At 40.1% G+C, this 24,846-nt stretch overlaps 1 protein-coding gene across 5 annotated transcripts in view; it reads right to left on the bottom strand.

The window, feature by feature from the left end:
• The window catches only part of agrn (agrin), a 519,119-nt gene that overhangs the window by 241,289 nt on the left and 252,984 nt on the right, over positions 1 to 24,846 (bottom strand). For all 5 annotated transcript variants that reach the window (XM_041798717.1, XM_041798715.1, XM_041798714.1 and 2 more), the window contains one exon: positions 1,924 to 2,139. In XM_041798717.1, the coding sequence (XP_041654651.1) occupies positions 1,924 to 2,139 (216 nt within the window). The remainder of the gene's footprint in view (positions 1 to 1,923; positions 2,140 to 24,846) is intronic.

A 24,846-nucleotide genomic window follows, 5' to 3' on the forward strand; every position in this document is an offset into this window, starting at 1 on the left:
CACACCGTCTAAATTGCACAAAAACATTGGTAATATTTCCATACATGGCAGTGCAAGGACTAGTTTTTGTGATTTGATAATTATGAGTCTGAATGTGCAAAGATGGCATATGGTGTTCCCTAAGGATCGATTCTTTGTCCCATTTTTTTTTTTTTTTTTTAGACCTACAGGCTGCAGTTCACCCAGATATTTACACGACCAACATCTCACACCATGCCTACACATGTGTCATCACATGACAACACTCACTGAGTTGGTGCATCAAAGCAGTGGTTCTCAACTGGTGGATCAGGACCCAAAAGTGTATTTCCTGTTTTATTTAGAAATCACTTACCCTTGCATCTTCCTTTCAGGCTCTACTCCTCATGTTTTCCACCTCCTGTGTTTGCCCAGCCACTGATCACTCATACCTGTCTTGTAGTTCCCTGTTCATCTTTGTATAGGTCTTGTGCTTCCTCTACATGATTGCAGTCTGTAGTACTTCTTCAGTTCCTCATTCTAGTTTTTCCACTCTATCATGAATGATTACTGCCTGTATTTTGATCAAAAGCTCTGCTCACTTCTCTGGATTTGTCTGCTGGACTGACCTTTGGCCTGCATTGACCAAACTGTCTTTCTGGAACACTCCTGAGTCTGAGACTGAAACCAAAATATCTGTGTCTTTGTGTCAAATACATTTGAGTTGTCAAAATTTTCTAGACTCTTGGATACCATGCGCTTCAAAATCCTATTTAGTATAAAAAATGATCTTCAGTCATATTTTGGACCAGAAGAGAGAGAGAGGGGACGATCTCAGATATGCATTTTATTGCCAGTGTGTTAAAAAAGGGGTTGGGACTGGTGAGAAGGGTTCTGCACCGTGCAAACTGCCAAACCTTTCATGTTCTTCTGTTGCAACCACTTTTCCTAATGTATCCAACATTTTTGACAGTGTGCTGGACTTTGCATGCAGTTTTTGACCATACAAAAGCAATGAATTACCCAACTTCAGGTGCCCAGGACTTCTGCTTTTGTGCCATGGTATCAGATGGGTATCAATATTATCTAATTTTTACTAATAAAATAAAAGCTCCTAAATTAAATAAAATAATTCCCCATTAGAACTAAGCATTAAAAACAGAGTATGTTTTTAAAGTCAACATCAGCACAGACTTTCCTGATCCAAACCACATTGTTTTGCCCTAAATCTCATTTGAAAACAGACTGATAAATCCTAAAATCTTGAGGCGTTGCACATCCTTATGTAGCGCCATTCACAGAGTTGCAGCTGTGTGTCAAACAGGCTACTTTCTGTCCCAAAGATCAAAACGTTGCACCTCATTCAGCATGCTTTCAGTGGTTTATTCAGCCTATGGCAGCCTGTTTTTAAATGGAGTTCTCACAGCACTTTAATGGAGAGTGTCAGTCCAGGGTCAGACAGCTTACTAAGATACTGAAGCCTCAGTGGACTTTCAGGGATTGATCTTTTCTGGATCAAAGGCACCAATTTGATCTCTTAAAATTATATAAAAAAGTTGTATGTACTAATGGTTACACTTCAAAAACACTTGCAGACATAAAGAAATCGAGTTATTTGAGAAGTCTTTGAAGAATGATATGAATCCATCAGTTTGGAGTGTGATGCTCTCATAAATACAGAGAACAGTCAATTCTGCTCAGCTTCTGTTGTCCTCAAATGTGAAAATACCAAACCTTTGTTATGATTAACTTTGATCACACCAGAGTCATTCTCAGGTTTCAAACCCAGAATGCTTCACCTGTGGCGTTGTAAACAGCATGTGTAATTAGAGTCTTAGATGATGGACTTTTGGGTGATGATTAAGAGACTTCAATGAGCACGCTGAGGTTGTGAGTGAGTGTTTCTGCTGCAGGTGTCAGTAATAGTGGTTTGTTTGTTGATAGGTAGGTGGTGATGTTACTTACAGCAGGGTCCCTTACGCAGCACCTTGATGCGTCGTTGTGTGTTGCACTGAGCTTTTTCCAGCTCACACTCGTTGGTGTAGGTGGATGAATCCGAGCCGCAAACTGGGGCCACTAAGGATGGACACTCTACTCTCTTGCAGACACACTCAGCCTTGGTCGGGTCTGCTGGGTCACGCTCGCAAACAGCACCGAAGCCGCACAGCATCCCTCTGCAGCCTGAAAGATAGGAGAGAAAGAAGATGTTAGTGTTAATATGATAAAGATGCAGCTTGAATTTGATTTGATCCTGCATCAGCATGCACACTGTAAATTGTTTAAAGAGAAGTTTTCCTGGTCTGAGTGCAGAAAAAAGTTTAGTTTTAGCACCACACAAGCATGTCACAACAGATTCATCTCAAAATGTGTCAGTCATTGGGGTTTTTGTGCAGAACTTCACACAGTTCAGTCACACAAATGCATCAGGGATTAAGTGTGATCCTGGCGTAAAGCAAACAGATGCTCTCCATTCATTCAGGGAGAATCAGTCCAGCCATGCAAATCCTGCACAGTGTGTTACTGGGCGTGCTGAGCTTATCTCGCAACACCTTAAAATTCCTAAAAAGTCGGCAGCCGCATTAAAATCAATGCACAGGCAGCAGACTTCTCTACACACGGCCATGTGGACGAGTTTGTTTCATGCTCTGACATATCTGCACTCTTTGAAACATCAATGCTGCACGATCCGGGAAAAAACATGGCGGGATGACTGCACGGACACAACCCAAGGTTAGCCAAACACTTCAAGGCTACAGAAGAAGAGCAACAACAACTTTCTCAGACTTTGATCCTGAACTTCCCACCGAGTCCCGGGCTTTGATCAGGTGTGAAACAGCAGACTGTAAACTTTGTGCGAGGCTTCAGAATGCACAGAGCAAACAGAGAGCGCCTGTGTGCGTTTGTGCTCGTGTTGTGTGTACACAACATCGACTTAGAGAGTAATTGACCCGTGTTGTGGCAGCTACAGCTGCTGTGGCTCTGTGCCCACTTTGAGGGCTGTTTGGCAGCCAGCTGGCGTGACGTCCTTGCCTCAGCACCGAGGAAAGGGGGGCGTTAAAAGAGATGCCAAGCTCTCACAGGTAGCCAACCTGATTGTAAATCAATGGACAAAAACACATAAAAGTCTGCTCTAAGGAAGTCCTGGTAGTTTGAGGGGCAAACAAGTCGTGTCAGTGCCGAGGATATGAATGTCACACACTCACACAAATGCACACAAATGGCCACACACAGCTATTTCTTATCGCTGGCTTCCAGGCCAGGACTAAATGCAAGGCAGCATGTCCACCATGACTCGCTGGCAGGTGGCTTCTGCTATAGTGGATGGGCAGACACACACATACACACAAACATACACACAGACTTATTGTGAGCAGCTTAGACAACTGGTCCAGCATCTGCCCAAGGCATCTTATTCTGTCTCTCTTTACACTGATGCACATAGTGTTCATGCTTGTTCTTCATAGGGCTGGGCAGTACGGGCCAGAAATCATATCTTGGTATTTTTTTCAGCAGTTGCACAAATATGATATCCACGCACCCATTATCTAAATCATTATAACATTCTTGGGATACTGGAGTTGATCCCAGCTGTCATTGGGTGAGAAGTGGGTGGAGTACACCCTAGACTGGTTGCAAGTGAAAAACAAGGCTGACATTTACAGACAAACGAGTCACGCCTACACTCACTCCTACGGGCAATTAGAGTCACTAATTACCAAAAAGAGCATGTCTTTGGTTTGTTGAAGTGTTAATTTTGGCAGATATTTTTGTCTTAGCCTTTATATCACTCATATTTGATTAAAATTCTTACATTTAGTCTTTACAACATGTTTTCTCTTAAGAAGAATTTAATCAGCCAAACTGTATGATTGTAGCACTGTCAAGATCTCATTAATTGGGGTTAACTAAGATCCACAATTAGAGCATTACATTTTTTTAACCCTGATTACTGGCATGCTTTATTGTCCCTTTTAACACACTTTGGTCAAGACATGTCAGTGTCTCTCTGCAGCCACAGTGATGTAAATAATTCCACCATTGTTCCTTAATGTCTCATTTACTGTCTCGTGTTATCAAAGATGTAACTTTTCACTGTCCCCTTATGGTCAAGGATGTCATTTTTTCCACTGAGGACCACATAAAGAAAATGATACCACTTTCATATACCTCACCTGTAGGATATTAAAGTTGGTAAATTCAGGCTAATCTAGGTAAAGATGTGCTGTTTAAGCATGTCAAATCTCGGTGACTGGATATGCTTAAATGACTAGTGAATGGATGACGATAGTTCAAGAAATTTATGGAGGCCTGTCAGATTTCAGGGGAGCTCTGATTGAATGAATGAACAAATCAATAAGTGAATGAAAAATTTACTTCCCCTATGGGAATTTGTCTTGCACCAACAGCATGAAAGCATGAACAACAAAAGACATCCAGAGGACAGCATATAAAACAAATTGAAACATAACTAAAATACATCACTAAAACCATTCAAAGTATCCCTAAAATGAAATCATTATATATCACTGGCCCTGGCTCGGCCCAGATCAGGATAAGATTGATGCTCTGTGCACCAGAGAGAGGAGTCTGACTGTCAACATGGTTACCATTTACAGTGTTGTCTCAGGTTAGTTGAGAAAAAAGCTAATCAATGAATATCTAATCAAAATGTTTGTTTAGAGAGTTAGTACAATGACACTGCCTATTGCTGAAACCCATAAGTTCACAACAGTCAAGCCCAGACCACATGTTCTTATGTATGCCATATTTTATTTTGTTTCTAGAATTTGCTGTGGGTCAATTAGAAATGGGGCAAGAACAGATATATTTGGCCCCTGGCTAGTTCGGACACCACCGCCTTTTGCCCTTTTCAATCCATAACAAGTTCCTTTTTCCATGGTCCATTTCTTTACATTATCTTTAATCTACCTGTAAAAGCAGGTCTGGATCCACACATGGAGTCAGCTTTCTTACTTTAAGACCAATTGTTGAATTTTCAAATGAGAGACAATGATGCAATTAATCACAAATAACTTCAGAATGTCTGGGGTTAATCGACAGCTCTGTAGAACTGATTTCAATATAAATCACTCATATTAATTTACTATCAGCAATTTAATTGATGTAGTTAATAGAATTTCAATGAGATAATTTAGTCAAAATCATTCAGCCCTATTTGTCATTGGCTTTCACATTGATGATTATGCCACACTTGCTCTGCAGCGTTGTTGCATTGTCATGACAACTGAGTTCAAAACTAGTCAAATTACTACTGTGATTGATAAACAGTAGGAACTAAAAACATGTAGTTAATATAGATTTATGCAGAATCCAATTTCATCCTAACAGATTAGTCAAGCCTGAAAGAGCAGTTTATGTTCCATCTGTGTTGGTTACTGTGTACGACCAGCGACATAGCTAGGGATTTTGGGCCCCAGAGAGAACATCAAACAGGGCCCCCTTAAGCCAGAGGGCTAAGCAAAAAATGCAGCATTGTCTTAAGAATATTTATATAATTTTTACATTTATTTTTGAACAGTAATTTGTCTATATTAATGAGCAATATTTTTACAATAGTGAAAATGAATTAACTGGTTATTCCTTCACACTAGTTTATGTGTTTATTAGCCTCATCTTGCTTTCTGTTCTTTTGTCCATTATTCTCAGAGGCTCCCCAGTATTTTATTCTACTCTATTTGATTAATAAATCAGTATGTTAATCGATTCATTTAGTTACTTTTGATTCAATACTGGCATTTATTACTAAGAAAAAAATTCCAGGCTTCTTAGGGGCCCCTGCGAACCATGGACCTAGGTAATTGGTACCCCTTTCCACCTGGTGGTACACCCATGTGTATGAGGATTTATTATGTTTGTTGTAAAAATAAATTAGATGTGGAACTTATGAAATAACTGCACATTAAATCTCAACCAAAATATAGGGAAAAATTCAAACAGATTTTCCCCAAATTGTTAAGCCCTAACTGTTATAGAAATGATCCTAAATTAAGTACTTATGATCTTTTGTTCAGTAAGCACATTACCGTCAGTGATTCTTACAGTTAACAATCTTTGACTAAACACTAGGCCTGTCATGTTTTGGCTAAATCAAGTCAACATATATCTGAAATTAAATCAACATCAATTACATCAACAGCAGCATCTATTTCCCATCCCTAGTGTGCGTTTCTGTTTGTGTACCTTGGTTGTGTAGGGAGTGACAGGCGAAGAGGCTGTTTTTGACTTGCCCACTGTTCCCTGTGGGAGAGCGCCTGACAGCTACCTGAGCTCACTCTCTTTGTACCTGGGGGAAAAGGAAGAGTGTGTGCAGAGCTATCCATGACTGCATCTGTATTCCTGACAGCATGTGTGTGTCTGAGAGCTGTAGGCATTAGGTGTCACACACATACACACAGCCAGGTGCTAGCATGGAGGCCTTGTCATGACTGGCCCTCAGCTCTGCCATCACTTCACACCAACTACCTTCTGTGTGCACGCGTGTGTGCATGCATGTGGGTGTGTGTGTGTGTGTGTAAGTGTGTCTCTGTTTGTGTCTGTGAGCCACTCGGAAGTGAAGCGATGCGATGAGAGTGACAAGAGGTGAAATTCAATCGAACTGTGTCAGATGCATGAGGGAGAGAGAGGGAGTGTGTCTGAAGGTATGACAGGAGAAAAAACAATGTTTGCAAACAATGATCCCTCTGTGTTTTAAATATATCAACCGTGATTCACACTGCAGTGTTTGTAACACCTTTATTATCCAGTAAACCATAAAGAAAATAAACTATGGACCAAAATAAAAGTCCAAAAATAGCTAAATTTGAAGGAATGGGTCTAAGAAATTTCATACAAAGTATGCTTCCAATCTCAATACTTATGTGATGAGTATATTTGTAAAAGAAGAATACTAGTCCTCTTAAATATAACATTTTTAATGGCAATTAATTTGGCATTTCATAACAAAGTTATACATCAATACTGATCATGTGAAGTAATTCCTATCACTGTCCTGCTTTAGGAATCGAATGAACCCAAAGAGATCTATTTCAGGATGATGATTTACAGATTGTTTATCTAAATGAGTGCTGCACTGCTGCACTAGAGTGAGAATATATGCAGAACAGGAGCGCATGTACAAAATGACTCACTAACGTTCAATGATCCAGTTAATCTGACAGCATTTACACTTTCCACACATTCCAGCTGAGTCACTTTCTCTGTGTTGAGAATTTAAACGTGAATACTTGGCTTTCAGATACATTAGCATTACTCTGAGGGCGTTAGTGTACAATAAATAAGCCAGTGAGATTAATTTTGTTTGGAGCATGCATCAGCCAAGTAACTTTAATATCAAACTCTTTCCTTGAAGCATTAATGTCTCTGAAGATGCTGATAAATTCAGAAAATTTGGAAGCGAGCCGCCAGTAGAGTGTCACCAGTAGATCCAACACCAGTAAGACCATGACACCGGTTGTATGCATCAGAGAAAATAAATGATTAAAACGTGACATAAGTGTACTTCCAGCTGTGATTTGTTACTTTATAGAATTAAAAAAAATAACAAGTAATCAAGTATTTTATTAGAAAAATTTTAAATGTGATTTTTCTCTATGATTTTAGTTATTGTAAATGGCCTCACATGGCCCACTTACAGTATTTCTGGGACCCACCAGTGGGCTGCGGCCCACACAGTTTAAACGTTTTGATATTAGTTTAACCACAGAGAAAAAGAACTTTCTATGGATGGAAAAATAAATGAAAATAGCTAAAGCAAAAAAATTAAGTGACATTTTTTTTATTTGTGTTCCTATTAGTGTCTAAAAGTAGCACCACGCCTCCTGGAGTCTGCTAAAATTCAACAAAAAAAAAAACATTTTAAAAGTCCTAATGCAGGGAAAAAACACTTAAAAAACAATCTTTTTGTGATTCATTTGATTTAAAAATTGTATTTATCTCACTGTAACTTCTCACAGATCCAGTTCTATACATATGGAAAAGGTCATTTCACACAAAAATGTCCCTTAATGGGGTTACATTGCTTAGAAAGAGTATAAATGGAAGTGTCCCCCTGGCAAGATTGAGGATGCAAATTTTCTCTGGGTTTTTTAAGTCAAGACATACAAGTAGAAGCTTTTAAGGCTCATTTATGCTCCCTTTTAATACAAGACAATAATATTAACATTTTTAATGATGTAAACATCCCTACCTTGTATTTCCCACATCCTTTAGATTGTGAGGGAGATTATTTTTAGCTACCTCTAGCTGTACTTTTGTGGTAGCCTGCTGAGCTAACATGAGTTTATAGTCCTGAACAAACTCTTAAATCTTTCCTTTAAAGTTCCAACATTTTCCATTGTATTCTTTTTTATTGCTTTGCTGGGCCAGTTTGAAATGCTGGCTTCACTGCTTGACACTCCTCCCATGATAGCTAATGCAACATTTGGTCCAAATCTGTATGCTTCTAGAACTGTGCAGACAAACAGACAGGATGAATGCAGAGTATGGAGGGAAAGCTCTGCTGGTTATGAAGCTGCTTCAGAGCATTAATGAGACTTTTCTGTGCATATGCACAGGCCGATATGCTTCTTTAAGACGTTGGAGATAAATTTGAATGTAGAAACATACAAAAAGGTTTTGTACACTCTGGGATTTTGCCTTTTCCTTACAAAAGTAATGTTCGATTTAATAAATATATTCATATTGTTAACACTGACAGCAAACACAGCACCTGGAGAGAACAAACATCACAAATGCCAGCAGTGGTTTGCAACCAGATCTCTTCCTGCGATGTTTTCCTATAAGAAAATCTCACTCTAGCCTGAAGCTTAGCTGACTGACAAAAGACTGACACCAGAGCTGAGAGCTCTGTCAAAGTGAAGGTATCAAGTGCAAGCTCTGGACTGAGCGAACAAACCGCATACCTAATGTGCTGGGAACGCTTCCCTGTGTGAAATCCTCCTGATACAGCAGGAAAGGTACATTTGACACTCCAGGTGTCTAACAAAAAGAATCAAACCCTCGCTAGTTTACATGGGCAGTCTGATCTACCGAGGTTGAAGACAAAAGGTGAACCACACAGATAGATGTTAAAGGAAAATAAGCTTTGTTAAATTCAGACGTCCTGGCTGCGACCCGTTTTGACTGAAAGGTAATCTTTGGGAATGCAGGGCGGGAATGAAAACATAGATCCCGTGGACATGTCCCGGAGACAGAGAGGATTTACAAAGACAACACAAGATGAGATGTCATATTCAGAAACGCTGAACATTTCCTACAGGTAGAGCAGAGGTAGAGCGTACCGTGGCTACTATCAGACTTTAAAATAAAGAGAAGGATTTCCAGTTATTTTATCACTGGCAGCTCCAACAACCTCAGCTTCAGAGCACTTCTCATCAACACTTGCTAAGATATTTCTGCTTTTAGCCTCTATGCCAAGGCTACACAAGTTGACTTCTCTTTTCTCAGTAGTATCTGTGTTTTTTTTGTTTTTCTTCTTTTCTGTGTCTGTATTTTTGTTCAGCTGCTACCTGGAACAGTTTCTCCTTCAAAACAGATTTCTCATTTATTTGGATCTCCACCGACTGTGACCAAAGCAAAAGCTATTCTTCCTTCAGTTTTAATCTCAATGGGATGTCCTGGTTAAATAAAGGTAAAAAAACACATGAAAAAAAGAAAGGCACTGTAAACGGCCAACACAGCATTTTCACAGAATCATGAATATGGTTATCAAAAACACTTTCATTTCTCTCCACCCCGCTCTGAACAGTTCCCACTGAGATGGATTGGTAAAAGCATCATGACGGATCCACTGAAGGCCTGCTTGATAGAAGAGTATACATCGTTTGATGTTGTGATGGCATTATGAAATGCAGTAGAACTGAAATATTTACTTTATGGTTAGTTTCTGTCTCCATGCCTACAGTACCTGTGACTGCAACATGTTTCTATGAATAGATCAAAGTGAGAGTTGTGTCCACATTCTCAGCACAAAGTCGCACACTTTCCCGGTTCGTATTGGCCTCTGCCTGGGCTGCCCCTTGTCTCCAATTCTGTTTCTGATTTTTATCGACAGGATCTCAATGTTCAGCCAGGTGCTTTTTGCAGATGATGTGGTTCTGTTGCCTTCCTTAGCCAGGTACCTCCAGCAAGCACTGGGACGGTTTGCAGCTGAGGGCCTGAGTCCGAGGCCATGGTTCAGCGGTGGACTGCTCAATCTGGGTGGGAAGTGAGTCTCTGGCTCAGGTGAAGCGGTTCAAGTATCTTGGGGTCTTGTTCACGAGTGAGACAGACAGGCGGATCAGTGCAGTGTCAGCAGTTCTGTGGGACCGTGGTGGTGAAGAGGGAACTGAGCTTTCGATTTACCAGCCAATCTACCTCGTAACACTCACCTATGGTCATGAACTCTGGGTAATGATTGATTGCGAATACAAGCGGCCGAAATGAGTTTTCTCCAGAGGGTGGCTGGGCTCAGGCTTAGAGATGAGGTGAGTTTAGACATCCAGAGGGAACTAAGAATAAGATGTTGCTCTGCTCGTTGAGGAGGTTTGGGCATCTGACCAGGATGCCTCCTGGAAACCTTCGTTTGGAGGTCTTCCAGGCACGTCCCACTAGGAATGGAGCTTGAGGGAGACCCAGAATGCGCTGTAGGGATTATATATCCTGTCTGTTCTGGGAATGCCTCAAGATCTCCAGAAGGAGTTGTAAAGTATTGCTTGGGAGAAGAATGTCTGGGTTGACCTTCTCAACCTGGATAGGCAGAAGATGATGATGGATGGATGGGTAACTGCACCAGTGTCAATTAAGCTCTGTTAAAAAGGCCTGCCTCCGTTTTAAGTGAACTTAATTGGAGATTTATTCGTTATTAAGTGGTCAAACACTTATTTTTAAACACAAATATTCTTCTACAGGGCTAGCATTGCCTTCTTCGGTTGTTGGAAAGCAAATCTTTAGCATCTTAGAGCTTTCTATATGATTCATAAATAAGAATGTGTAAATTATGATCAGATTTTTGCTGATCAGATTGGCAGTTTTTGGGTTATTAAGCCAATTATCCTTGAAATTATTTTAATTTTAATGAGAACTCCATAGAGTTATGTTATGACAGGTCTAAAAATTTTGAAAAGCACTTTGAGACACAGTGCATATTTTTTGCAAGCTTTGTGTTTCAAGAAAGTTCACCACACTGTGCTCTGACAGAGGAGCATTCTCTCTGAAAACTTTTCCATAACTAGAAGGAAATAAAATAAATCACATAAGACATAAAAATAAAGCTTTACCCTCAGAGCTCTAAAAATCTTTATATTTCCTTACAGCTGATGCTATTATAATGAGAACAACTGGGACTAATAAGAATGACCTTTGGAGAGTCTCCTGTAAAGCATGAAAGCAGTGGGGATGTCGGATGTGTGGGTAGTGTCCGAGCAGGAGAGAAACTCCTCTCCTCTCATACTGTGCTCTTTATTGACACTGCGGTGCAATATCTCTGAAAGTCGACTTTTAATATCACGATTCTGTTTCAGCGTTCCTTTCAAAAAATACAACAGAAAAGAGAAAGTGTTCTCAGATCTTGCTCTAACATTATCCATCATTCAGAGTTGTTAGATACACCTTTACGGCACTTAGGACCCTCTCAGAAAAACATGTCTTAAGTGCATGGAAAGGTGTGTGCTTTTGTGCACAGGATTGAGTGAGCAGATTTAAACTTCCTCCATTTTCCTGTAAGCTTTTCCATTCTTTGTGCAAATGTCTGAGTGCTGTATGCATGCGTGCATAGGTGTAGATTTGCCCATCTGCCTGTACATGCAGTGTGAGGTAATCTTTAGCCCGCAGCGCCAAAATCTTCACTGCCAAGATTTTCTTTCCATTGGAAGCAGAGAAAGCAAATCCCATTGGGGAGAAAAGACAGCATGTCCAGTTTGTGCTTGTCAAGGCGAACGTGTCGTCCAGGTAACACTTCATCCCGTGTTTGGACGGCTCATCCATTAAATAAGACACGGCGTGTGAGCCTTAAGACCGCTCTCAATGCGTCAGTGGGTTCTGAAAGGAGAGGGCTCACACTCGTGTGATTAAAGCCAGTGAGAGAAAATGTCATGGTTTAAGAGTTGAAAGAAAGTCTGGCATAGTTCTGGAGTGGCAATTTTCCACCATTCTATTGCCAGTTGTGATGCTTCAGGATTCAGAGTGAGACTAAGATGATACAGTTCATTTCTTCAGAGGATCAAAGCTCGTGTTATTTTACAGAGGAAAGATTTTTCTTTGAGCGGGCAGAGCACGCGGGCTCAACACAGTTAGCATGGACGAGCACAATGCACACAAATCCAATCCCAGCTTTAAGCTCAATGCTTTGCATGAGGGAAGATACACATTCAGTACACTATGGAGGCAATTAGACTCTGATACTACGCTCATGGTTGAATCTAGGCTGTCCAAGATTGCATATGGTTTAAAAAAAATCCCCATCTTTCTACTGATCAACAACCAAAATGACAATACACCATACTTCATGCATATGACATGTTTAAATACTCATCAGTTACCACATCTGTACATGTGAGAATTATCATCATTAAGCTTCATTTTTAGCAGTATATATTTCCTTTTTTTAATTTGGATGTGCTTATCTATTGTGTATTTATTCTGTTGCTGATTTGTATTGCTCATCTGCTGCTGTAACTAAACAACTTTTCCAGTTTAGGATCAAAAGAATGCCTGTCTACCTTCCAGTCTTCCTGACTGACTAATTCACAGCATAATACTGGGATCAGACAGGATTTAATCATTATTATTTACAACTTGGTGATTTTTAGAGCAATATGGGATTAAGGTAAATTTATTAATAAAAAAAGAGTCTTTTATTTTGAAATGCAAAATCAATACACTTCTCAGACTTTTAACATATTGGTAACATTTTTAGGCTGAATCCCATTTCTCTTTCAAAATGCGCGTTACCGAGAAGTGCGAGGGCTGTGCCAATTCTCCTGAGAGTTGAGTTGAGGGGCGAGTCTGAGGGCTTTATCTCCTTCAGATTTGAGATGTTCCTGGAGCACCGTTGGTATTGAGGGTTATCACTCAAGGAAAGATGGCTATGAACGCGGGGAAGAAATCGAGCTATAAGTGTAAATTTCTTTGTTAATAGAGATCTAAAAATTATGAAAACCACTCCAATATCATAGTTTAATGTTATTTTATGATTTGCCTTTTTGTAGCTTAACATTTACTTTCATTTTATGATCATAAACCGGTAACCGTGCCGTCGCGGACAAGCCTACGATCAGCAGTGCATCCCTGTATCCGCACAATGATGAGGTGCTGCTGACAGCAGAAATAATCTTGCTTAACATCTGCCTTTATGCACAGCATTTGAGCGTCTGCCTTGAGCATCATTCTGGTGTATCTGTGATGGCAGCAGCCAGTATGTTTCCATAGGGAATGCAAGCACAGTTTTCAGTTCTCTGCCTATTGAAGGTGATATCAGACGGATTCTACTGAAGATTAGTCATAAAACAAGAAAACAAGTGCATGTCCTCTCTGATATTCTTTACCCTTGTTTGCTCTCTCTACAGCGATCCGATCCATTAGAGGCAAAAAAACAAAGATGCTCAATAGGAAAAAACACATCGGAATTTTTTTTTTTTTTTTTTGGCAGCATGATTTTCTTCAGGTCACATGACTAGAAAGCATAGCAAGCAATGTGACTATTTTGCATGTGCAGATCACAGTTGTGACTGCAGCACCTCATTCAGCTCCAGTTAAATGCTACCTATAGAGTTGTGACCGAGCCTTGATTTGTGCTCTTTTAACTTGAAAATGGTGTAATATCAAATTATATTTTAACCATCCTTCCATCTGATTAGCCAAAAACACAGTGAAACAACTTTTATTTAAATTCGAACGATGTTTAAACCTGAAACTTTGGACACAGCTGCACAATCCTAAACTTGATATCAGAGGAAAATTGTTGCTCTGTGAATATTTTCTAAAATAGATCCTGACAGACAAAGATTTAATACATACGCCCAAAAACAGTGCTTCCTATTACTGGGAGAATGTCTCTTCCCTGTGGAGAAAATGTCCCAAAAGCCTGTTTGTGCTGAAATGCTCTATCAGTTTCATTGTTTTGCTGCCTTGTTGCATTTACCTCAAACAAAGTGAAAGGGAGAGAAATGGACTGTTGTGGCAAGCATGAACGCGTTCCCACCCAATAAGGCTTGACAGAATCGCCTCGACAAACTCAAAATGGCTACTTTAGGGGAAGAACAGCGTTCTCTCGCTGCTCTATACCTGTCAGCTTTGTGAACTATTACACAGCGGTCTAGTTTGTTTCAGCTGGAGAGGAAAGGAGACGGGAAGAGAAGAGGAAAGGAAGGAAAGGTGCATGAATAATTAACAGGCCTGAACTTTACACGGGTGACAAGAATAGCGGCTGAATTATCCAGGACAGCCTAGGCAGTGAAGCAAAAATGGCAAATGTGTTGAATAACCAGTTCAGGTGGAGCCAGTCGTCAAGTGATGAGATTAAATCGGCAAACTGTGGCTCCACATTGATTAATGACCTACTGACTGTCAGGGAATCAGGAAGCGGAAGTTGATGGACAGAGATACGGGGCGGTGGCATCGCAGCGACATCGCATTAATGTTGAATGAGTCTAAATTCATTACGCCGGAGCACTCCTTGGGGAGATCTTCCACTTACTTCCTAATAAAGGGAGCCTTTCTTTGCAGCTGACGCTAAGTAATACAGATGTGCTCCTCTGCCAGCCGCCTTTAAACAGTCCTCTCCTCTCTCCGTCTATCTCTCCCTCCTTCTCGCTCTAAGAGGGCTTTAGCCTCTCTATCAGTGAAGCTGAGCCAGAGGACCTTCGTGAGGGGACTGGTTGCTACGGCAACAGCCGGTGATGCAATCGGCACAGAGAAGCTGAACTCAGAAACTTTGTGTCATGCACACAGATGGCATATATACATTTATATCCTCACAGAGCTTATTTAAACATGAACAACACATTTTTATTTGTTTGCTGTGTTTGTTTGTTTGTTATGCAGTTGTTTACATCATTTCCTCACTGCCTGATGCTTCAGATATCTTGCTAGGGATGCCCAGATCATGATTTTTGCTGCTACAAATTTTAGGTTGCTTTGATACAGCAGTTGATTTATTATTCAGTCAACTTAACTTTGTAGTGCACTGGAACCTCCTACAGGTGGCAGTGTAACCTGATGGAAGGAGCACAAAAGTCATTCTTCATCAGACAACAACATGCTTTTACAGACAAACCTTGCCTAAGGCCAAAGATTTAACCAAGATACAGCAACACACGTTACTGTTGGAAACCACTAGAGGGCACACAAGAGAGCTCAGGCTCTCTACAGCTACCTAATGTGTGGGATGTAAACTACAAGCATGGAGACACTTAAAGAGGTTACTATAACGTTCATGCTGATCAGAACAAACAATATATTAACATCAATAATCAAAAGTAACATCAGATCAGTTCAGGCTGACGACTTCTGGTGTATCAGTTTGATTGGCGACCGTGTTAACTGGTGACTTTTAGCCAACTGTGTTTGCTGTCATTACAAAAGACAGTGCTGGGGTGGCGTTGCTCTTCAGCCGAGGTCAAGCTTGATGGCATCTCTTTTGTCAGGGCCTTTTTATCCCTAGTAATATATTCAGAGACAGCCAGCGGTTTTCAGGTCCTTAGAACATCCACAGCTCATGGCAACCCTAACACCCAGCTGGATGGTAACCGAGGCAGTGCTTACTCGCCAAATTCACCCTTTACTCCACCCTAAAGGGGTGGAGTAAAGGGTGATACTTTTTGAAGAAGCCTTAACAGTGCCTGTTTGTTTCAAAAGTCAATGGCTGAATAAAAGCTGTCTTAATATTGTAAATAATTCAGAAACAAGATGCCACTAGAACATGTAAGTGAAGGATTTAAGTAATGTATTTAGTGCCTTTCCTTGGATATGTCGGGATCTCACTGGGGCAGTGAGGTACCAAAATGAAGCACCGAAATCTGCTGGCAAGTATTGAATGTGTTCGTACCAGATTTTGATACTCCTGCCTAACCATAATGTAACATTCTGTCACTTTGTATAATTAGCTAACAAGCTAGTATCATGCCCATTTCAACATGGATTTAACTACTATTTAACTACTCAGAATTCTAGCTAAGTTTGAGAGAAACAGTGTTATCAGCTGTTCCTTATGGCAAACATTTTTGATCTGCAAACATTGCAGGATGATCAGAAATCAGTAACATATATTTATCTGTTGTATTAAATCAGTGTTACTGAACCCTGCTCTACCAAAGAGCCAGACTATTGAAAAATGCCTTTGCAAGAGCTCCAATATAAGTGGTGAAAAGTGGCAAAAACTGATTAAAGTGGCAATAAAATAAAAAAGCTAAACGTGGCAAATAATGGTCAAACAGTGGCCAGAAAAAGTGGCAAAAGAAAGGCGAAGTAGGAATAAAATGGCAAAAAATGGGTGAAAAGTGGAAAAACAGGGAAAATAAGTGGCAAAATAAGGCAGAAAGTGGCCAAAAATGGGTGAGAAGTTACCAAAATGGGTTACAGGTGGCAAAAAATGCAAAAACATGGCAAAAAATTGAGTGTAAATGTGACTTAAATAAGCAAAAATGTGGGAAAATGGTCAAAAAGCAGCAAATAGTAGCAAAAATGCTGAAAACAGCGGTATTTAATGGCAAAACACAGCTTAAATGAGCAAAAAATTGCAAAACAAAAGGGGAAAAAATGCAAATAGCAAAAAGCGGGATAAAAGAGGCAAAAAACTTGTGGCAAATATGGGATAGAAGTAGTAAAAATGGGCAAAAAGTGGCAAAAATAAATGGCAAAAGTGGGCTTAAAGGAGTGAAAATTGATTAAAAGTGGCAAAAAAAAAAATTAAAAACTGGCAAAAAATTGCGAATAAGGGCAATGGAAATATACAGACAAAACGTAAGTAGTTTTCCTTTTTTGGGGAATAATATTTTAAATTAAGACATAAAAGAACTACAGATCATCACAAAAGAGCCACATGTGTATCACTGTATTAAACCATTACAGAATAATTATGGAATAAGGTATTTTTAGTGGTTATTTGTTGGGCGAAACATTGTCAGAAATAAGTGAAACTGCTGGCAAATTAGGAGTGCTACACCAAAAAAAAAACATGGAAAAACATCGGTAGTAGCAAATGGAAAAAAATGTTATTTTAAATTATGAATTTATGAAACCTGAGCATCTATAATCACACCGCACTAATCAGATAGTGCTTTTCCTAACAGGTGGTAGGACTTGGTGATTCAGAAAAAAGGCAATATTTCTGATCTCCTGAGCTCATTTTTTGAGGTAATATCTGGCTGCCGATCAATCTGGACATCTCTAGTGCTGACGTAGTGCGTGTAAGGCGTAGCTGAAAGGAACAGTAAAATACTGAAGCAGCATTGATTTCCAGCTGCAGCCGGGAACTTCCTCTGTCCTCATCGATGGGATTATTTACTGCAGGACTCCATAGTCTTGAAGTGATGTACACAGAGTAAAAAAGCAGCAGTGGGCAGCAGTTATACCTGGTAAAATACGTGAAGGCAGAAAGCAACCCTACAAGGCTTCTATCGATCTCTGGTTAGTTGTCCTCAGGGGACCAATGCAGTCAATTATTGATCTGGCTGCAATCATACAACGCCCAGCGTGAAATAAAGCAAACACCTGCTCACAAAGCAACACCCCACCTTAGCGGCTCGATATGAGAAAATCACTTCTTTAAAGCAGGTAAATAAAAGAAAAAAAAGGAGGAGGAGGGGAAGAATGGAGACTCTTTCAAATGGATTTTCTGAAGAAAACTTCTTCCCTCTCATCCCGCGTTTTCTTTTTGTTCTTATCAGGCCGACAGCAGAATGAACAAATTGACAAAAACAAACCGCAAAGAGCCATTAGTTTATTTTCTCTGTGGTTCTGGAGTGAGGGTGGAGGGTTTCTGAGTATGTCTTTGTGTGTAGGCTGGTACAGTATTTTCTCATTCCCTTGCATAAAGGGGGCAATCAATTCCTCTCTCTCCTCGTCTGCTGAATGCGAGCGCGTGCACTCGTGCAGCCGAGCGCCTGGGCTCTGACCTGGCTAACACGCGGGATGAACTTATTTACCAGACGGCAGCATCTTCTCCAGGGCCGGGCCGAGTCTGCGCCTCTCCTCTGAGATAAAGTTAGAGATGGAGAGAGGAGGGAGAAGGGGGATGTAGGCAGAGTTTTATTACAAGAAATACTGTATGAGAGAAAGAAAAGGAGGTGGAGAGCGAATATGAGAAGCAGGGGGAAAATAGCTACAATTCAATAGGGAAGGTAAAAGAAATCCTCACCAGCTGTAAATAGCTTGAAGATGCTGGCATAATTGAGGCAGAATCAATTTCCTCTTGGTTCTGAAAGCAACAAATGTGCAACAATTTTCCATCTGTCTGCCTTCAAAACAGCATTGTCAGGGTGTTCATTGTTCAGATCTACCTCTCTGAATCACCAATCAGCAGGTCAGAGTTTAAATATACAGCGTCACGGCGTATTAAAGAAGATTTCACTCAATAAAACGAATCCATCAGCCTGGAGAGTCAAATATTTGCCCAGCTCTGACTGCTGCTGCTGCTGGGAGATTTTGTCACCACTATTTCCAGCCTCTCTACGGTTTCTCCTTTAATTTTAATGAAGTCCCACTGGCATTAAGTGAGCAAAACCCACAGAAACACTGAGCACAAAGAAATATTTGTTCTGCAGGTGTTTTTTTTTTTTTTTGTACTTCTGCTGTAAGTATGCCAGCAGTTTCACACCCACGAACAATAACGGAGGTGAAAAAGTTAAAGCTGTTACTATGTGGTTAGAGATGCTCCTCCTGAGGAGAACAACGGCGCCGATTGTTTCAGCGGTTACCCCCAAAAAACAGACTTTACAAGTCCACATAGAATAGAATCAACAGAGTATTTATGAAGCAGCACTGGGAGAGATCAGAGATGTTCTCACTAGTCCCCCTGTTGGTAATGCGCTGCAACTGCAGGCGACTTCATCTCAATGAGGAGTGCACCTGTGCACTAAAATAAAAAGGCATGTCAGCATCCACAGATAATACAATCTACACTTATGGCTTGGTTAAGATGTTTTATTATGACAAAAGTGAGTCAAACATTCACCACAGCAGGGGTTCTCAAGCTTTTCAGCCCTCGACCCCCAAAATAAAGGTGCCAGAGACCGGGGACCCCCACTGTACCTGAAGGTGGCAGAACACAGCCATGCACAGTCAAGAATATTGATGTGCATACAAGGCTGTCCATAAGGGGGGAAAAATGGGAGAGCTTTCTTGGGCCCGGCCAAACTGGTGGCCAGTAAAATCATGGTCCATTGTAAAGTTAAGCTGTGGTATTTTAGATTTAACCTGAATAATAACTACTCATGTTAAAAGAAACAAATGTTTTCATTCATTTGCGTAGAAAGTAGCCCTCTTAAAAATGTAAACCATTTTACCAATGTAAAATTCGGTGTTAAAAACAGAATTAAAATATGTAAAAATAGCTAAAATGAAGTGCCAAAAATTAGTGGCAAAAATAACCAAACAATGGAAAAAATGGGTTAAAGTGGCAAAAAAGGGCATATTAATAGCTAAAGGGGATTAAAAAGTGACTGTAAAAGTGGCAAAAGTAGGTGGAAATTTGGTAAAATGCAGTGAAAATATTAATAAACTGGCAAAAAATGGTATGCTGAGGCAGAAACTTGCAAAAATGGGCATAACAAACGGTGAAATGTGGTGAAAAAAGTGGTAAAGAAAGATTTATATTGGCAATAATGGGTCTCAGAGCCAACAATAGGCTGAGTGGCAAGATTTGGTCTAGAAGTGGCAAAATAGGCAAAAAAAAAAAAAAGTGGTGGAAAGGGTTTAGAAAATGGGTTTTAAGTGGCAAATTGGTGGGAAAAAGTGATAAAAATGGTTTAAAATTTGGCAAAATTGGTGTGTCAACAGTGTCATTTTTTTAGGGCATCTGGAGACCTCCTTTCAGTGTCTTGTGACCCCCAATGAGGTCCCGACCCCAACGTTAAGAACCCCTGAACTACAGTGGCTGGTGACGTGCTTAACAATGTCCTCCTCTCTATCTTCTTCCGTTCCACTACGTCCATCAACTCTGTAATTACCACTGTTTTATTTCTGTTTCCTTTTCTGGATTTGACAAAAAGACTAAATTCATTTTTCACACCTATTTGGGCGTGAGAAGTTCCTCCAAACCCTGCAGCAGTTTTCCCCTTTTTGTTCACTCTGTTTGGCCGCGTGAGAACACGGTGATTGCCAAAGCAATTACACTGAGACCTTGTTGAGAGAGGTTTCAAAATATGTTTGAAAACCAACCCCAGAGCTGTGTACAGTGAGGAGGTGTGATCAGCCTGCAATTTAACCCTAATGCCGAAAGCATCTGTTCGGGTTATGCACGTTGTGATTCGTAGGTTTCCTGTTGACCCCGTGGTGATTTAGCCAGGAAGACAGTGATTTTCTGCACCAAGCGTCGGGTCAATAAAGATTATGGTTCACTTCAAACTCTTAATTACTTCCCTCTTCAACATGAGAATTAAACCATCCTGCAACAGTGTAAAGACACATCTTTTCATTCACGCTATCTTTTAGGATTCAGAACAAAACAGGTGTTGCTTCTTCATAAATCAGGCCTGAAGTATGACAGCTCCTGACAGCTGAGAACATCTGCCTAATCACGCTTGTTATGGGAGAAAAAATACATGACGGCTATGTGAGGACAAACAGTTGGTTATTTGTCTACAGCAGGCAGGCGCTGGAGCAGAGATGGAAAAAGAAGAGAAGACACCGTGAGAGGGAAACAGAGGATCCATGCTGCAAAGTCAGCTCCTGTCTCTGCACGCTAGAGGTTCATCTGAGTTTGATGACGCAGACGATGCTTTGCTTCAGCACGTAGAAGATATTTGCATCATCTGGTAACACTGTCAGATGTCTTAAAAATGTACATTTTAAAGAGTTGGATTATGAGATTTACAAATCATTGCTTTCTTTTTATATTTACATTTTACACCAAGCGTCCCAACTTTTTTGGACTTGAGGTTGTAGAAGAGTTATTACTGGGCAGAAGATTTGACTTTTTGGACGAACTATGTATTGATCATTAGCTAAATCGTGATATTCGGTATTGCTATCAGCCCTGATTGGATTGATTGGCCCTTAATGGAGCATAAATGTTGAGAGGTCACCAGTGTTACTTCTGTCTTCTTTTGCAGACTTCCACGCCAACTGTGCAAACTCTGACTGTCCAAACCAGTGATACACAACATGTGGCTCTTTTGTGATGATTTGTGGCTCTTGTATGTCTAAATCTGAACTATTATTCTTCCAGAAAACCCTTTAATAGGGAAACTTTGACCTCAGAAATATCCATTGCAAGTCACATTAATCAGTTTGTTTCCTAGGCTTGTACAGTAGACTTTAATTGGCCTGTTTTTAATCAATTTTTGCTGTTTTTAGCCCATTTTTGCCATTTCTTTTTGACACTTTTGTCCTGCTTTTTGCTATTTTTTTTCTACTTCTTAAAATGCCACTTAAATGCCACTTTTTTTCCAAGTTTTGCCACCTTCTTACAGCTTTTTGCCTATTTTTGTCACCTTTATGGTGCTTTGTTGCATGTTTTAGTCACTTTTCACAGATTTTTTGCTGTTTTAGCTGCATTTGACCAATTTTGCCCCATGTTACTCATTTTTTTTGTCACTTCTAACCTATTTTTGCCCGTTTTTGCCCATTTCCCTACTTTTTCTCCCCATTTTTGATACTTATAGCCCATTTTTGCCTCTTCCTTTTGCTGCTTATCACCAATTTTTGCCACTTCTGTCCTGCTTTTTGCTATTTCCCCCTTTTTTGCCATTTTATGTCCCTTTTAGCCAATATAAGCTGCCTTTTGCCATTAAATGCCCCTTTTTCCCCATTTTTGTCACCTTTTTACAGCTTTTTGATGCCCGTTAGTCACTTTTCACTGATTTTTCGCTATATGTTTTTGTTGCTTTTGACCATTTTGCCACCTGTAATTCTTTAGTAAAGCTGGTCTAAACAATGTTAATGTGAAATGCCAGTGTGGACAACAACTGTCAAGACAATGTTTCTAGTCCAAACAATGGCTGGGATGACCTTTACCTGGTGCTTAATTCTAGAGTACATTTTTATTATATACTAATAAAGATGGCAATAACCTTAGAAAGATTTATCAAATCATATGTCCTTTATATGTTGAGATGAAGCTGACAAAAGACCCCTAACCCTATTAGGATGCCCCTCCTTCTGCTGTTCTAACCGTTCTGGTACTTTCTCCAAACGTGGACAGCCTCATTTTCAATGCTACCTCAGTCTTAATGAGTCACATGGCTAAAGGACCGATCCACGTGTTTGCATGACCAAACTCTTCAGCTGCACCAATTTCCCCTTCTTCCTTTCCCGGCTTCCCTCCACCCAATCTTATCAATAATGGAGGCATTGGTGACAGAGCCCTATTCTGTCACCTTACATCTCCTCCACACACTCAGCCACAGACAGCCAGAGATCCTCCTCCAGAACAGATTACTGCTGGTCTGCAATATACATGAAGAAAAGCCGGATGGCTGCCAGCACACTCCTGGATTCAATTATTCAGCCGAGCCAATATTATGAGGAGACGATGCCTCTTTTGTCCACCAAGTCTGGTTTACCGTCACCTCCCAGAGACCTGTAACAGACTCGTTATGCAAAAACCTGCTTTTCACATAACACACAGAGGTATTTTTATGCCTGCTAATTGCAAGTAGGCATTGCGTGGGAGTGTGAGGGACGATTTGCTGTCACCCAAAGACACGAGCAGGCTGACGCAAACAACCGTGCACCCAAACACACCAGAGAAACACAGCCAAAAGCTAACGTCATCTCGGCTTCTCCACGCCTGTCTTCCACTCCTTTATTCACACTCTCCACTCTCTCGCTCCATCTCTCATCATCAAACGTTTCATCAGAGTTGCATTTCCTCCAACTTCATACATTACAAAAGAATGTTGTGCCTTATCGTGAGGAGGAGGAGGAGGAGTGGGAGGAGGGAGAAGCTCGCCTCGCTGTCACAGTGACCACAGCATGGGGTTTCAGACACGTTTTCTTTGCTTCATTTCCACTACAAACCACTCAAGTCTGCTCCAACACTAGGAGTAAATACCAAGCAGACTTTGTGCTTCTTCATATCTGAAACTGCCTGTTCAGGAGAGATTTAGCAGTGACTGCAGAGTTCAACAGCCTTAATTTAGTTGTGCAAGTTTTTAGGATTTAAGAAAATCAAACTGCCTAAAAGTTGTCTTCTCTCCCACTTGATGCAAAATCTATAACTCTGTTTTTCCTCCAGCTGTATGCCAGAGAAAGAAAGTGTTTTTTACATTTATGCTACATGTCTGAGGCTTCAACTTTTGGATGTTTAACCTCATAGAACATACTTCATAAAAGGTCAAAAAGACTTGTGAACGTGCCTTTTTGTACTGCAGCTTTCTTTGTGTACAACCATTTCAACTCCTGGATCCCAGCAGACCTGACATTTAAAGTATTTAAAGTATTGGAAATTTAGCAGATCAGGTCAAACAGCTTTAGGTCCAACCTTTAAGTTGGTGTTTGAATCAGTAGGAGAGTTTTTATAATAGCATACGGAAATTAGATTTGAGCTACAAATCAAAACTGATCAACCTTGAGGTACAGCCCTGTATCTATAGGACTCATGGACAACTTAGATCAAATACTAAAGAGGATAGTCTGCCCTTCAAATAACGATTCAGAGCAGGAATACTCAGTGTGTGGCTCTTTTGTGATGATTTGTGGCTCTTTTATGTCTTAATCTGAAATATTATTCCCCCAGAAAAACCTTTATAAAGGGTAGCTATGACCTCAGAAACTATCCATTACAAGTCGCATTAATCAGTTTGAATCCCACATTAATACAGTTGGCTTTAATACTCAACCTTTATTTGTTGTCTGTATATTTCCATTGCCCTAATTTGCCTTTTTTTTTTTTGCCGATTTTTTTCTTTTTTTTCACTTTTAATCAATTTTTACTGCTTTAAACCCAGTTTGCCATTTCTTTATGCCACTTTTTGCCCATTTTTTCTACTTCTATAAAATTTTTACCACCAGTTTTTTGCCTTTTTTATCCTGCTTTTTGCTATTTGCAATTTTTTCCCTTTTTGTTGCCGTTTTCTCTGCTTTTTGCCCATTTAACCAATGTTTTGCCAATAAATGCCACTGTTTTCAGCCATGTTTTACCATTAAATGCCACTGTTTTCAGCATTCTTGCCACTATTTGCTGACCATTTTTCCCACATTTTTGCCAATTTCAGTCACTTTTACATTCATTTGTTGCCATGTTTTTGCATTTTTGCCACCTGTAACTAATTTTTTAGTAACTTTTCACTCATTTTTGCCACTTTTCTCCCTGTTTTTCAGCTTTTTACCCATTTTGGCAATTTTATGCCTACTTCGCCCCTTTTTTGCTCCTGTTTGCCCATTAATTGCCATATTTAACTTAATTTTATTGCTACTTTAAACTGTTTTTGCCATTTTTTGCCCATTTTTACTACTTCTATCCCATTTTTGCCACCATTTTGTTGCCTCTGTTTTCCTGCTTTTTGCTATTTGCATTTTTTTCTGCTTTTTGCAGATTTTTTGCCCAATTCAAGCCATGTTTTTCAATTAAATGCCACTGTTTTCAGCATTCTTGCCACTATTTGCTGCTTTTTGACCATTTTTCCCACACTTTTACCCATTTAAGTCACTTTTACACTAATTTTTTAGCCACCTGTAACTCATTTTTTGATAACTTCTCACCCATCTTTGCCACTTTTTCTCCCTGTTTTT

This window comes from Cheilinus undulatus, linkage group 11 (genome assembly GCF_018320785.1).
Source record: "Cheilinus undulatus linkage group 11, ASM1832078v1, whole genome shotgun sequence".
NCBI classification, from domain to species: Eukaryota; Metazoa; Chordata; class Actinopteri; order Labriformes; family Labridae; genus Cheilinus; species Cheilinus undulatus.